This window comes from Sinocyclocheilus rhinocerous, unplaced genomic scaffold, assembly GCF_001515625.1.
Source record: "Sinocyclocheilus rhinocerous isolate Xijiao unplaced genomic scaffold, SAMN03320098_v1.1 scaffold2529, whole genome shotgun sequence".
Classification (NCBI taxonomy): domain Eukaryota; kingdom Metazoa; phylum Chordata; class Actinopteri; order Cypriniformes; family Cyprinidae; genus Sinocyclocheilus; species Sinocyclocheilus rhinocerous.
In genome coordinates, this window is record NW_015658742.1 from 268,130 (window position 1) to 282,775 (window position 14,646).

The 14,646-nt window shown below is 36.4% G+C and overlaps 1 protein-coding gene across 1 annotated transcript in view; it reads right to left on the reverse strand.

The window, feature by feature from the left end:
- Window positions 1–5,568: 5,568 nt before the first annotated feature.
- The window catches only part of slc49a4 (solute carrier family 49 member 4), a 40,533-nt gene continuing 31,455 nt past the window's right edge, over window positions 5,569–14,646 (reverse strand). The window contains exon 9 of the mRNA XM_016531365.1: window positions 5,569–6,321. Within this exon, the coding sequence (XP_016386851.1) occupies window positions 6,206–6,321 (116 nt within the window). The 3' untranslated portion in view covers window positions 5,569–6,205. The remainder of the gene's footprint in view (window positions 6,322–14,646) is intronic.

Here is a 14,646-nt window from a genome sequence, read left to right on the forward strand (position 1 = left end):
GGGATATTATCAAACCACAGTGGCTAGTATCGAAAAGAAGAGTGAGAAACCTTCCTCCAACATCTCTGAAGCAAATGGCAGATGTTCTGATAGATGACATTTTACTGGAGACTTTTCACAAGTTGTATGTATCTATTCTAAGAAGGTAGGAAGCTGTATTAAATCCAGATGGTGGTGAAATACCTTAACACAAAATAAACATGAATGAACATCAGAAGGTATCTTGTTTCAAACGTGGAAAGATGTCACCACTTTTCACCACCACTACACACCATTTTTCAAGTTCAAGTCCATCGACGTTAATCTATTCTTCTGTCTGGTTTGTCAGACAAAATGGCAGATTCGGCGTTGTGATTGGTCAGATCACCTATCAGTCAAACTCCCTGCAAAGGGTCAATTGCTTAAACTTTAATCACAGAAATGCAAGAAAGATATGATCATAAAACCTGGAGATTTGGAGCATCAAGATGAACTTCAACATCTGCCATGGCCAGACAAATCTGACTTGAATCTCTGATAGCACACGTACATCGTGAAGACATCTATTTGACATACTATTTAGAGCAGGGCTGTCCAAACTCGGTCCTGGAGGGCCGGTGTCCTGCAGAGTTTAGCTCCAACTTGCCTCAACACACCTGACTGGAAGTTTCTATGCCTAGTCAGAGCTTGATTAGCTGGTTCAGGTGTGTTTAATTAGGGTTGGAGCTAAACTCTGCAGGACACCGGCCCTCCAGGACCGAGTTTGGACAGCCCTGTTTCAGAGCATTGGTCTCAAACTCAATTCCTGGAGGGCTACAGCTCTGCACAGTTTAGCTCCAACCCTAATCAAACACACCTGATCCAGCTAATCAAGCTCTTCAGGATCACTAGAAACTTCCAAGCAGGTGTGATTTGGAGCTGGTTGGAGCTAAACTCTGCAGAGCTGTGGCCCTCCAGGAATTGAGCTTGAGACCACTGTTTTAGAGTGTTAGCTTATCTGCAATACGTCTACAGGACTTTTCATATCAGATGTTAAATAGATGTTTATTAGATGTCTTTAAGATGTTTAAGATTTAGAAAGTATGTAAAACTGACATCTTACAGACGTCTGTCAGATGTTTGTACACTGCAGATGCTTTCCAGATCAAGCGATCTTTAACAGACATCTTGCAGACGTACGTGTGCTGTCTGGGATATTATCAAACCACTGTGGCCAGTTTCGGAAAGAAGAGTGAGAAACCTTCCTCCAACATCTCTGAAGCAAATGGCAGATGTTCTGATAGATGACATTTTACTGGAGACTTTTCACAAGTTGTATGTATCTATTCTAAGAAGGTAGGAAGCTGTATTAAATCCAGATGGTGGTGAAATACCTTAATAAAGAAATATTGGAGTTCACATTATTTTGCCCAACCCCTGTGTCACAGTCTTAAAACATTACATATTTAGTTTGGTTTATGCCATTGTAGCCAGCTTATTTCATTAGCAGAGCATGGCTGTTGGAGCAGAGGTGTTGTGGGATTAAAATGAGATGAGTGCCTGATCAAAGTGTCCGTCGCTCTCCTGACCGCTGCGTTTCCGCTTGCCTGGATCTCTTAATTGCTTGAAGTCTCGAGACATGCTGCTTTGGTTTAGCCACGTCACTGCACATTAGAGCCGCACAACTGAATCCAAACATGCCGTCTGCTCGTTCCATCTTCCGTCTGTTCTTGGAACGAAAGTGGCTCACCTTGATGAGAGTCAGCCAAGTAGAGTCCCCATCCAAACATGCTCCCTGATTATCATCAAGCTCCATTATGTTTTGTTGGATTTTGTTATTGATTTGCTCAAAGTGTGGGTTCCATGCTTACCTTCTTATTCAGCAGGCTATCACAGTCAGGGCTGGAGCTAGATGCCTGCTAATGCCTCTGTGACCATGTTGCGCACATCCCTGCCAGCCATCTGGTGCTTACTGCAATCATGTATCCTTAAAGAAACTGCAATGCACAGAGAAATCTCTACATCTTATCAAAAATAGGCACTTGTAAACTTGCATAAGAGAATTACATTTTTGGTTAAGAGCACTGTAAAAAAAAAACAAAGGCCAAGATATTTATTTGATAAGTAAATTTACTCAGCATGTACATGGATCGTACCTTTATTATACATTTTTAAATCAATTATGGACAAACGACGCAAGAACATTACAGTCATATTAAAACCAATATCCTCTCAGGTTATTTTCACTACAAACAAAAACTAAAACCACTAAAATAATTTTTGTGAATTAAAATAAAGCAATAAAAAAAAAAAATTTTTTTACATTTTAAGTTATACAAAATGTTAAAACTAACTAAACAAATGAAATGTGACTTAAATTACAAAATTACAATTACTAAAAACAAAAATGAACACAGAAAATATATATATAAAAAAAGCCAAAATTCAAAATATTAATGAATACTCTTATAGTATATAAAAATACTAAAATAACTGCTTAAGGTGGCACCAGTTGCATTTCTTATGAAACAGTAATGCCATTATTGTGAACAATTTAGGCACACTTAAATGGGTCCGCAGTAGGGGATATTGTATTGTATATAAAATATAATAATTATAATATATTAAATATATGAAAAAGTTTTTTTATTTCACTTTTTCGTATTGACATGATAACAAAACGATATTAGATTTAATAAGCTAGCAAGCTAACAGGCTAGTGGTATGCTAAGATAGTATGCTGAGCATTAAAGCGACCTTGAGCTACGGAAAGATGCTATATAAATAAAACTTCTTCTTCTAAAGCATGAGAAATATTGAGATATAATATTGAGAAATATGAGCAAAAGGAACCAGTTGGTCATAGCATCTGATTTGGTTTTTATACAGCGTTGTCATGCACAAATAGCATCAATATTTTTTCGGGAAGGAAAAAGAATATTAGTAGGCACCACTTGACTTTTGAATGTGTGTAAATTCATTATTTTATGCTAAACATAAGAATCGTACAGTTTCTGTAAGGGGTGTGTAAACTTAAGAGAACACAACTGTAACTGGTGAAACCCTCCTATATTTTTGTTTTCTATGTATGTGTATTTTTTTATAAGACAGGTTCTGTTCATTTGTCGCAGAAGTCGTCCGCTGGGAAACGTCTTGCCGGAAACATGAAAGGGCATGCAGAGCATGTGAGGACAGAAAGCTGCAACAGAAAACAAATCAATGGCTGTAAAAGTGTCACCTAGATTGACAGTGAGCCCCGTTTACTACAGAGCGTGCGTCATGTGCTCAAGAACAGGAACCATGGCAGAACAGAGTCCATGGACAGGGAACAAAGCCAAAATGGATTTTATGAAATTGCTTGTCACTGAATGAAAACACCTGTTTAAGACGATCTTCTCCCAGGATGCCTGTTGCTGCTGTTGTCAACACTGAAAAGTAACACTTGAATCCGAGGCTTTTTTATGTGCTGAAAAGTTGACGCGACAAGTTTAAATGCTCCTTTTTGTTATTCAGCTATGGTGGGATGAAGAAAGGGATGTTCTTTCAATGCTCTGACAGTACTGTGAAACTAAAAAAAAGGACTTAAGAAACTTCAATACTTCATTCTTTGAAAGGGGAAAAAGTGAAAAAGTAAGACTTTAAAAAAAAAAAAACATTAGATTTTTAATGCAAAAGGATGAATGCAAAGTAATTCTATTTAACATTCACATAACTGCAAATTGTTTTTATTTTCAATAAAAACCTAATAATAAGGACATGAATGGCAGAATAAAGAATATATATGATATTCAATAAATGTATTATATGAATTACCCTATATTATATTATTCACAACAGTTTGAATGGAAAATAGACCAATAATGAAATGAAAAAGATATTTTAATATATACAATATAAATAAAATATTGAATATCTCTCCTTTATATCATTATATTTGTCATTTTTTGTTTTGTTTTTGTAATAGATTTAAAATATTATTATTGCTAAGCCTAAAAAGAACTGGTATGGAACTATTCAAAGTAAACATGAATAAATAACTTCTCAAACTAAAAGTGACATGAACAGCAAACAATTCAATTCTCACAATCACGGTCACTGACAACACAAACATTCACAGAGAAAAGAGGAAATCTATGAGAACGGTAATCTATAGGCTTGCATGTAAACCGCAGGTTTTTTGGCTGGTGTACCACACAATATGTTAACAACTCCCGAGTACACATACTGGCTGTGGACGCCCACTCTCAATCCTGATGTCATCTATGATCTCATGCTTTGAAGGGTGTGGGGCATCATGGGAGTGTGTGCAAACTCCAGAAACATGAGCTCATCTTATAGACACCCATGATTACACATTTACTGGAAACGTTGTTTGCTCGAAGGTCAGGCACATGTTTTCTAAAGGCTGTTTCACACTGTTTCAATCAATCAATGTAACATTTTAAGATGGCTTTGTACATGGCTTATCCAATTATATTTCCGTGTCAGAACTATCTGCTATTTTCATGGTTTCTCATTATACACTTCAAGCTGGATTAAAATTTGAATGACAGAGAGGAGAATAAAACACGATTCCTTTCTAAAAACATATTTTTAATAAGGTGCTAAAAACCTTTGACATGTATCTGCACATGGACAGGGGCACGTACGCCTCTCCAGTGCCACTTACGATTAACATTACAGTGACAGAACAGAGCACAAGCACCGACTGCAGCACGGCACGCACATCACAGTGGAGAGGAGGACAGAACAAAGGTCACTGTTAATTAAGGCAACGTTAACCACAGGTAAAATAGTACGAAGACACAAAAAAGTGGTTCACATGCAGGCTTTTCCCAGAGAAGAACAGAACCGCGTGTGTGTCCAAAGTTCTCAGTTGGAAATCTGTGGAAACGTGGGATTCGGGGTGTCCATAAAATGCTTTTCCTTCCCCGTCAATCAGTTCCACTGAAGTCAACACTAAATCCAACAGCAAGTCTCAAGCCGCCAAATTTCACCAGTTCAGATTCAAATGGGCTCCATTTTCATGGTGTTGCTCAAAAATGCAGGAGAGAATGGCCTAGTGTGTGCATGGGTCATACGACAGGCTGTATTTTAAACTCGAGAGGGAGTATTGCACTCGTTTTTGCATTAGGTTATGCCACAAATCACGAGAGGCTACCGAACATGGCTATTATTGCTGGTGAATAGTGTTGTACTGTTCCAGCACTCCATAATGCCATGTTTAAACGCTCTTCTGCAACAGTACTGACATAAAAACCATTAACAATCCCTTATTGTCAATATTAGTGTATTAATCCCTAAAATGAGTTAATAAATTACAGTTAAATGCATGATCGATTGCATAAAATTCTAAAAGGCTTGTGCAACAGACACCCACCGTGCGCATGCTACAGCTATAAACCAAGCCGTCACATGAGAATGGGACGAACACAAATGGCTACCTAAACATGGATACTATAGATCCCTCATCACATAAACTATGACCTCAGACGCCTTGAGATAACGTGACCCAGAATCGGACTAATGGCTGCAAGGTGATTAGCACAACCCCACAGCGGAGGGAATTATTCTTTGCATAATATGGGTTGATAAGGAAAACAAGAAGACCACAGCTTATGCCACTTATTGACAGTCTTATCACAGGTCAATTAAAGCTCGGATCCCACAGGCTATTGACAAGTGACAGTACAGCTCTAAGAGGTCCCCGGTCCCCAGACGGCCGTAGCTCTCGCCAGGCGTCTAATTGAGCTTGTCTATAATTATCCATTACACTCCCATTAGATGTGGTGAGAGCACTAGAGGAGTCATCACCGTGGGGCACTACCAAATCCGTAAGTAGATCCGCTTGTGACTCTCTATGCAATAAAAGTCCCTTATATTGTGCCAGTATGTAAACACATAATTTTCAAAAATCGTATTAAAAAAAGAAAAAGTTAAATAAAATAAAATATACAAAAGGGATGCATCCAGGAGGCAAAATGTCAAGTAGAAAGGTCAATATCTACACTTTTTTCCTCCTTAGTCGGGTCTCAGTTCCCGCTGTTAGTTATGATGCTAACACAATGCACTGCCACCACTGCTGGTCATATATTTCACAATTACAACATTTTTCAAAAAAACACAGATCCATAAAAGTGAGCATTAAGTGATGCTGTGTGCCCTTTCTCTGCACTCTGCTGGAATATAGTGCTCATAAAAAGACAAGCCTTCAGTCTTCTGTTGAAAAAAAGCTCAAGTGGTGTGCTCAGACAGAGACAAAGACATCCAAATAGAGGCGGTCGTACGATTCTCTGAAGAAGAGGAGGAGCAGGAGACTGAAGATGCAGGAGCTTGTCAGACACCAGTTTAACCAGGACAGCTCTGAAAAACAAAAAGCGAGGTTGACTGAGGTTAGCGATGACAGATTTTAGAGCACCACATGCATTGTACCTTAATGCATGATAGAACAGACATGTGTTTACCATATTCTTATAAATAACTTCAAGCATACAGAAAATAACAAATGTATAAACAAAAGTTTTATTTTTTTTTTTGGTAATCAATACAAAAAATATAAAGCTTAAATTAGTGGGGTGGTTTTTCACATCTCAGCATCCATTAAAAAACTTGCACCATAACTGCTAATATTGTAGGCATGTTTTTCCCCCTTTGTTTGCAAGCATAGTGCCCTATGAAATCAGTTTTATTTTTTCCCAAATTCCTCTAATTTTTCTGGACTTTAGTTTTAATGGTTAAGTTTAATTTTGTTAACCAAAAAAGCATGTCTAATTAATTTAAATTGTGAAACGTACACAATTTTAATAATTTATTTAATAATTTAACAACAATTTATTACAAGTTTAACAAAAATTATATTTTTAGGGCCCTTTGAAATACATTTTTGTTCCCTCAAATTCTGTTTGTTTGTTTGTTTGTTTGTTTTTTAAACCAAATTTTGTGTTTTCCATTTTAATTTTCAGAATTCCATTTTAATGGTTTACATTTTAATAATCAAAAGCATCTCTAAGTAACTGATTTTATAAAAACAAAAACAACTTAATTTTTTATTTTATTTATTAATATTTTATATAATGTGTGTATTATAAATGGTAAATAAATGAAGGCATAAAACAATAATTTATCTTTTAATCAAATGAAAATTAAAACCCTTCCAATTTTTTGGCAAACAAAGTGCTGCAACAACAGAAGAAATATTGCGTGATTATTCCTTAAAAATAATGTTTTAATAATAATTTTATTAGTAGTACTGTTATTACATTAAGTCATATATTTCTGTCACAGTTTCTTCAAGTTAAACCAAACTTTTATTTTTTTCAGGTTGCAGTGAAGACCTTTTTCTGTTTGTATATGATAAGACGATAGTTTTCTCAAATGAAACCGTAAACTGTGCATGAAGTGACTCTCAGAGCAGCTCTGGAGATTATGTTCTTGTTTTCATGTACTCATACATTACATTTACATTTAGTCATTTTATAATAGTTTATATATATATATAAATATTAGTCATACATTATGGCGGCAGAGGCTGAAAACATGCGTGTAGTAAACAAAACCGCACGTCTGCACCATTCATTCACACAAAGACACGCAGAACATGCAGGATTCAAAGTAAAATAGTCGTTTTGCAGCTTAATATAAATAAATGTTCATTTTTTTTAAATAGCAAGAAGAATGGCAAGATGAAACCCACAAAACAAAATGAATAAATTAATGAATAAATCTATTTTTTTTCTTCTATTGTTCTGTTTTAGCAGTTGATTTTGCCATGTAAAATAAATTTTTCACAATCCAATCGATTCATGATGGAAAAAATTGAGTCTTTTATATATAATAATAGAAATAATGGCCCACATGTATTTTTTCATTTCACTACATTACAGAACTAAAGGTGGCTACAAACAGCAATTCACATTGACTAAATGCAGCTGGCACTTCTGACCATATACATGTTCATGCTCCAATAACCAAAGGCAAATAGACTAGAGAAACAATATAACTGTCTGAAATACTTTAGCGTATATGCGAGAAATAAAAAAAAGACACACTGTTTCCCACAGCGGCTGTATTCCTTTCATTGTGCAGTTAAAGAGAGAGAGGTTTTACATTAAGGTTGAAGGTTAAACCAGCAATAGAATCATTTCACACACTCTGCACATGAATACTTAGATTCCCTTTAAAAGACGACACTAAAAACAGCATGCAAGAGCTGTGCAAGCACATTCAGAGTTGACATATACAGCAGCGATTCAATGGATGAAAGCCTCACACCAGCTGCTGTGGCTCCGATAGAGCGCCGGGTTGAATATAACATAAACCAGGTCAAACACACAGACCCTCGAGGACAAAGGAAAGAGCGCAACTTAATTTAATAGAGAAGTGGATTTCAATTTCGAGGCGTCCAGTATCCAGATAACAGGTTGATCAATTGCCCCTGAAGTGAGAGCTGCAATCGATGGCAGGAGGTGAAATGCATGCTGGGTCAGCTGCTGAGCCCATTTGGGCTAAATTATATGATTTAGCCATGCAGCACAGTCAACACACGCAGATACGTTGGAGGATAGAGCCGTGTCGACTTGGAGAAACGGAAAGCGGGGATTCTTTCCAAAAGCCCCCTCATTAATCAGGCCTTACTATCCCTTCAGCAGCGCCTGGTATAGCGGCAGGTTAATGGAGTTGTGTTTATCTGGCTATTATGTCTGTGCTGCCCGCCCGCCCCAGCTTCATCAATTTAAAAGAGAGAGGTAGCATCACCAGACGGGACGTCTGCTCAGGTAATCCAATCAGACGCCCCCCAAAAATCTGTGAGTCGTCAACGGTCACCTTTCCAGCGCTAATGGAAGACAGAACTCCAGACACAGCACTCATCCACAGTGCCGCTATGGAGAATACAAAAGAAGCTGGGTTAAAGGATTCGATTTCTGCCACCTTCTCTGGCAATAATAGCATAGCAATTATATCCTGTCTGTCAGTTTACGCAGCAGTCAAACTGTTATGTCGTGTTTCCTTCATCTTAACACCTGACGGCAGAATGCAGAGATGTTATTATTAAGGGTGCAATTCAGCCTGTCTCTTTTCTGCCATCGTCTCAGGGGCTGTAATGTGCTGAAAAGGCCACGGCGGAATGACAGTGTAAACAGGCCACTCACCGTGACACTCGCAATCTCTTACACGAGGAGCGCTGGGACAAAAGCGAGGACAAGGGAGGAGGGATTTGAGGAAACATCCTACAGCCGCTGTCTCTCGTCGTGACCAAGCGGTCCAATGTCTTCGCAGTCACCCACAGGGCTCCTCACTTCCTGTCAGGCGAGCTAAGGCGTCGGAGATGGTCCTCTTATTGCTGTAATTATTCTTAATCGGTACCCATTCAGCTGGCAGACTGATGGCATATTTCAGCTCGGTTTAATGTCTCGCTCTGGCCCCAAGCAGCATCGAGAGAGGCTGACTGACAGTTTGTAGGCTCTGTTTTCTCCTTATGAGATTAAATCACACCTATATTTTGCACCGCTGAGTTTGATTTGTTTACCTGGTGTGGCCTGACAAAAAAAGGGGGGGAAATTTTCAGTAATTTATTAAAATATATTCTGAATTATAATTTATAAGTAACATTTTTATTACATTTAATTTTTTTAATAAAAAAAAAACAAACTACATTTGATATAGTATATAAAAATTCTGGTCGATACAATAGTCAACTATTTTCATGTTATGGATGATAAGAAATAAATGGCTGATAATAATAAAATATATTTTGACAAAAAAAAAGGTAATTAAATACAAAAACACAATAACATTGAAAATTATTATTTAAATAGTACATGCAAATTTACGCATCCAAATATTAAAATGTACAGCTGAAAAATTAATATTTATTTCAAAATGTACAGATTACAATTAAAAATGTTTTAAATTATTTAAAGAATATCCTTAAGTGAGCATTTGATGACAACAAGATATAAATTAGTGCTGTCAAACAATTAATCACGATTAATCACATCCAAAATAAAATATTTTGTTTACATAATATATGTGTGCGTGTACTGTGCATATTTATTATGCATATACAAATACACACATGCATGTACTGTATACATTTAAGAAAAATATGTTATGTTTATATATTAAATATATTTATATTCACAATATAAATTATATGAATATAACTATATACATGTAAATACATGTAAAATTTTCAAAATATATACTGTGTGTGTGTGTATTTATATATACATAATAAATATGCACTGTACACACCCATATATTATGTAAACAAAATATTTTATTTTGGATGCAATTAATCGAGATTAATCATTTGACAGCACTAGTATAAATCTAAAACAGAGGAAATGGGCTATCAATATATTTCATCCCTATTAAAAATGACACACGTCAGCTTTAACTCAGGGTTAAGCATGGTGTGAAAAGCTAGGAAACTTGATTTTGCTGAAGGTTTACCTTCACAGGCAACTGAACATTTGCTAAATCGAATGCTGCAAAAAGAGTTTAGAGCAGGAAGTGCACACTCTGGGTCTCTACAAAAGGTTGCTGGACCCTTAATTTTATTATTGGCATTTGACCAGTGGCGTAACTTAGTAATGACGGGCCCCAGTGCAGGCTACAAACACCAAATTAATGCGAATTTATGTATTTATTCAGTACTGTGAATAATCTGTGTACTAATTGTATTTTATTATTAATACGTTTATTATTCATTTATATTAATATAGTCGCTTGCAATGTGGGCAGGGCCCGCGTGCGCTGCGGGGCCCCCCCCAGCGGCACGGGCCCCAGTGCGGCTGCACTGCCTGCACTGTCTGTAGTTACGCCACTGCATTTGACATAAGGGCCACCCTCAGACACTAGGTGACATGGCTTTTACTAAGCCACACAATCAAAAAGGCTGAATGTTCAATCTTTACCAGCTATTCACATGCTTTCAGATTAAGGGTGAATGAACCAACCTTGCCAATTTAAATGGCCAGCTGGGAAGGACAGCAACGGTAACTCAGTGAAGCACATCCCTTTCACTTCATTTTAAAGTGAATACAAAGAAAGTGTAAGACATTTGTGAATGTATCATTGGTCACAGGCAGGAGCGATTCCTGAAAGCACATCAATTCAACCTTGGGTGGCTGAAAAAAAAAGAGCATCTGGAAAAAAAAGAACATCTCTGAGGCAGGCTCAATATAGGAGGAAACAGGCGATTTTCAATGCACACTGAAAACCCAATCTACACCATAGTTCAGATCTATATTAGCAACCGAATGGAAAGAAACAGGGTAATTACAAGAGGGTAAACAACAGAACTCTGTCTCAATAAGGATTCAAGGGTCTTCTAACAAAGAGAGAGAAGGACACCACAATGCATTATGAACCACTCAAAAGTTCATGGTCGGTAGGATTTTTAAGATGTTTGTGAAAGAAGTCTCTTATGCTCACCAAGGCTGCATTTATTTGATCAAAAATACAGCACAACAGTAATATTATAAAATATTACTACAATTTAAAACAGCTTTTTTATTTTTATATATTTTTACATGTAATTTATTCCTGTGATGGCTGAAAGCTGAATTTTCAGCAGCCATTACTCCAGTCCTTCAGAAATCATTCTAATATACTGATTTGCTGCTCAAGAAACTTTCCAATCAATGTTGAAAACACTTGTGCTGCTTAATATGTTTTGTGGAAACCATGATACATTTATTTTCAGGATTCTTTGATGAACAAAGTTTAAAAGAACAGCAATTATGTAATTTTTTTTTGTATCTATTAGTGCATCTTTGCGGAATAAATGCATCAATTTCTTTCAAAAAAATGTTACTGACCCAAACTCTTGAATGTCAATGTAACTTAATAGGAAATGTGTTTTTGTCTCCCTGATTAGAAAGATGAGTCAGAGCTTTCCCTAAGGTGTAAGTGCCCTTGAGGCGAAAGTATGCTTCGGTTTTACGTCATGCGCATTTGCATCATCTGTGCTTTTGCCTAGAATTTACTTCACTAACTTTTGGATCCACTAGACAGAAACACTCACAGTTAAGGCCATTCCTTCCTAGAACTAGCCAATGAGCATGGAAAATGTCAATGGAAACAGCAGAATAGGAAAGCAAAAACAACATCAATGGCTGTGCAAAGGGTTATATTACTTATGTTATGCGAGAGAACGTTATATATTTACATAAAGTGTTATTTGTTTCCCTAGGTGACAAATTTTAAGTGGAACTGCAACTTTAAGAGGTGGATTTTGTGCAGTTTAGTTAACAGAGAGCTTATTATGTCAAGAAGGGCTTTCTGCCAGTGGAAGTAGCGAGAGGTTGCAGGATGGTTCTGATGAAACAAACAGAAATCCATCCATCATCTCTTCAGCGCCTACTCACCGGTTGGCCTAAACAGAAACAAAGTGTTCAAAACTCAATAGCAATGCCAACGCAATAACCATCTATATATAGAGACCTCATTGTGGCATGGTGTTGGCGAGCCACTGCTGCTCTGACAGCCACACAAAGGCAGAACGAATCTCATGGCTTCATTTGGGACCAATAACCCAATCAGATTTGAAAGGATGAGCCAGTTAAGCTCACTCATCTCAATTTAATCTTGTCCAGGGGATCAGCAGGAAGACTGAGGAGTTTTCGCAGCCTGGGAGCCATCCAGCAACCTGCCTGCTCATAAAACAGACACCCGTCAGCCGGTCAGTCAAGGCCAATGACAGAATGGGGATATGAGTGTATCACAGCCGGGATCTGGACTTGACAGCGGTCAGTGTGAACAGAGGTTGACAGCTCTATAATTTATAACATATGCTAATTTCTGAAGAAAATGTGAATGGTGCTTGCCTGCACCCACAAGTGTTGTGGGTGGTTTGCCAGGCATAGCCATGAAGTTTTAGAGATGCTCTAGGTTGTTTCTATTTATGTTCTTAGTGTTGGTTAGGTGGTTGCTAAATGTTTCAAGTAAAAAAATTAAATAAAAAATTGCATTGCATTCTGGTTCCCATATTTGGCTCAGGTTTAATACATGTCTATGGGATTTTTTTCACCCGTTTTATTATCCTATTATCATATTGCAAGTATAATTTTACCCCACGATAAATAGATAAACCAATAAGTGAATGAATGAATGACTAAACAAAATAAGCATAAAGCAAATAAAGTCTGCTATTAGGACTCTTAATATTATGATGTTATTAAACCCCCTATTTCTCATTGCTGTAATGTATAAAAACAGAGCTTAAAAATATGTATTTATTAGGGGTGTAACGGTACAAAAACATGACGGTTCGGTACGTACCTCGGTTTTGACGTCACGTTCGGTATGGTTTCGGTAAAGCAGGAGGAAAATAAACTAAATTTTTTTTTTAAATTAAACAATGGCAAACTGAACCAATTGCTTTTTTCTTTAAATAAATTCAATTACAATTAAGTTGTTCGTAGGGACAAAAATCTAGCCCAACTTCTCCTCTAAACTATAGGGAACCCTTTTACATTACTACAAGGTTACAATTAACAACAGAGCCCAAACGTATATTCAATCACTATTTACTTTTAACTACAAGAATCAACACTCAAATTAAAAAACTGTATGCAAACGTAAATTGCACATAATGCATTTAAAGTTTTTAAATTAACTTCTAAATTATACAATTTCTATTTGTTTTTGAAATATAATAATTTACACAGTGGCTGTCATAACTTGTTTCATAAAACATTTATTTAAACATACATTAATTCATTAAGACATCACTAACAGGTAAAGTAAAATATAATGAGTATATAGTCTGATATTTCTCAAAATGCTCTTCCCTAGACTTCATTTCTCTAGCAAATAACGAGCTGTAGACACTGATGACTTGCCGGAGGTAAATGAAATGCTATGTGACATTTTGTTTACAAGCTGTTTTAATGACGTCTTTCTGCGGTTGAAACACTGATTGAGCGAATACATGAGGCATGATTTGTTCATTCATGTTTATTTCACATTAGAACTAATAGTAAAGAGGAAGGGCTGATCACGCTCACTCGGGCTCCACGCTGCCGTTAGAACTGAAGCTTCTATACAGCAATCTGTCGCGCCACATCAAAGAGCGCCAAAACAACATTTATTGTTTGAATTTCCAGAAAAAAAATGATTTGGTTGGTTCACATGCGTACCGAACCAAAAGACCCGTACCGGAATACACGTATCGTTACACCCCTAGCATTTATATTACTTTATATATTTTTAATAATACAATAATATAAATATGTATATTACAATTCATGTTTTAAATAATTTTTATGTTGGTAGCATTTGTTCTTCTACCTTTATTTTTACAAACAAATTTTTTATTGATTTTAATTGAAAAAAAAAAAATTTGAAAAACAAGATTTTTACAGTAAAACTGTACTGTGTTATAGTAATGAGGATCATTAAAATAAATAAAAACACAATACCAGGCCTATTATGAAGAACTGTGAGATAAATGTGCTTAATTGTCCTGAAAATAAAATCACAACCTAAATAGATTACATTTTATTTATTGATTTATTGAGTGAGTGAGTGAGTGAGTGAGTGAGTGAGAGAGTTTTGTTTTGTGTTTTGTTTTTTGTTTTGTGTTGTGTGTTTTGTTTTGTTTTGTGGTGAAATGTGAGTTTTCCTGGACAGGTTTTGGGAGATTTCACTTATTCGCAACATAGAACATCATTACTAATG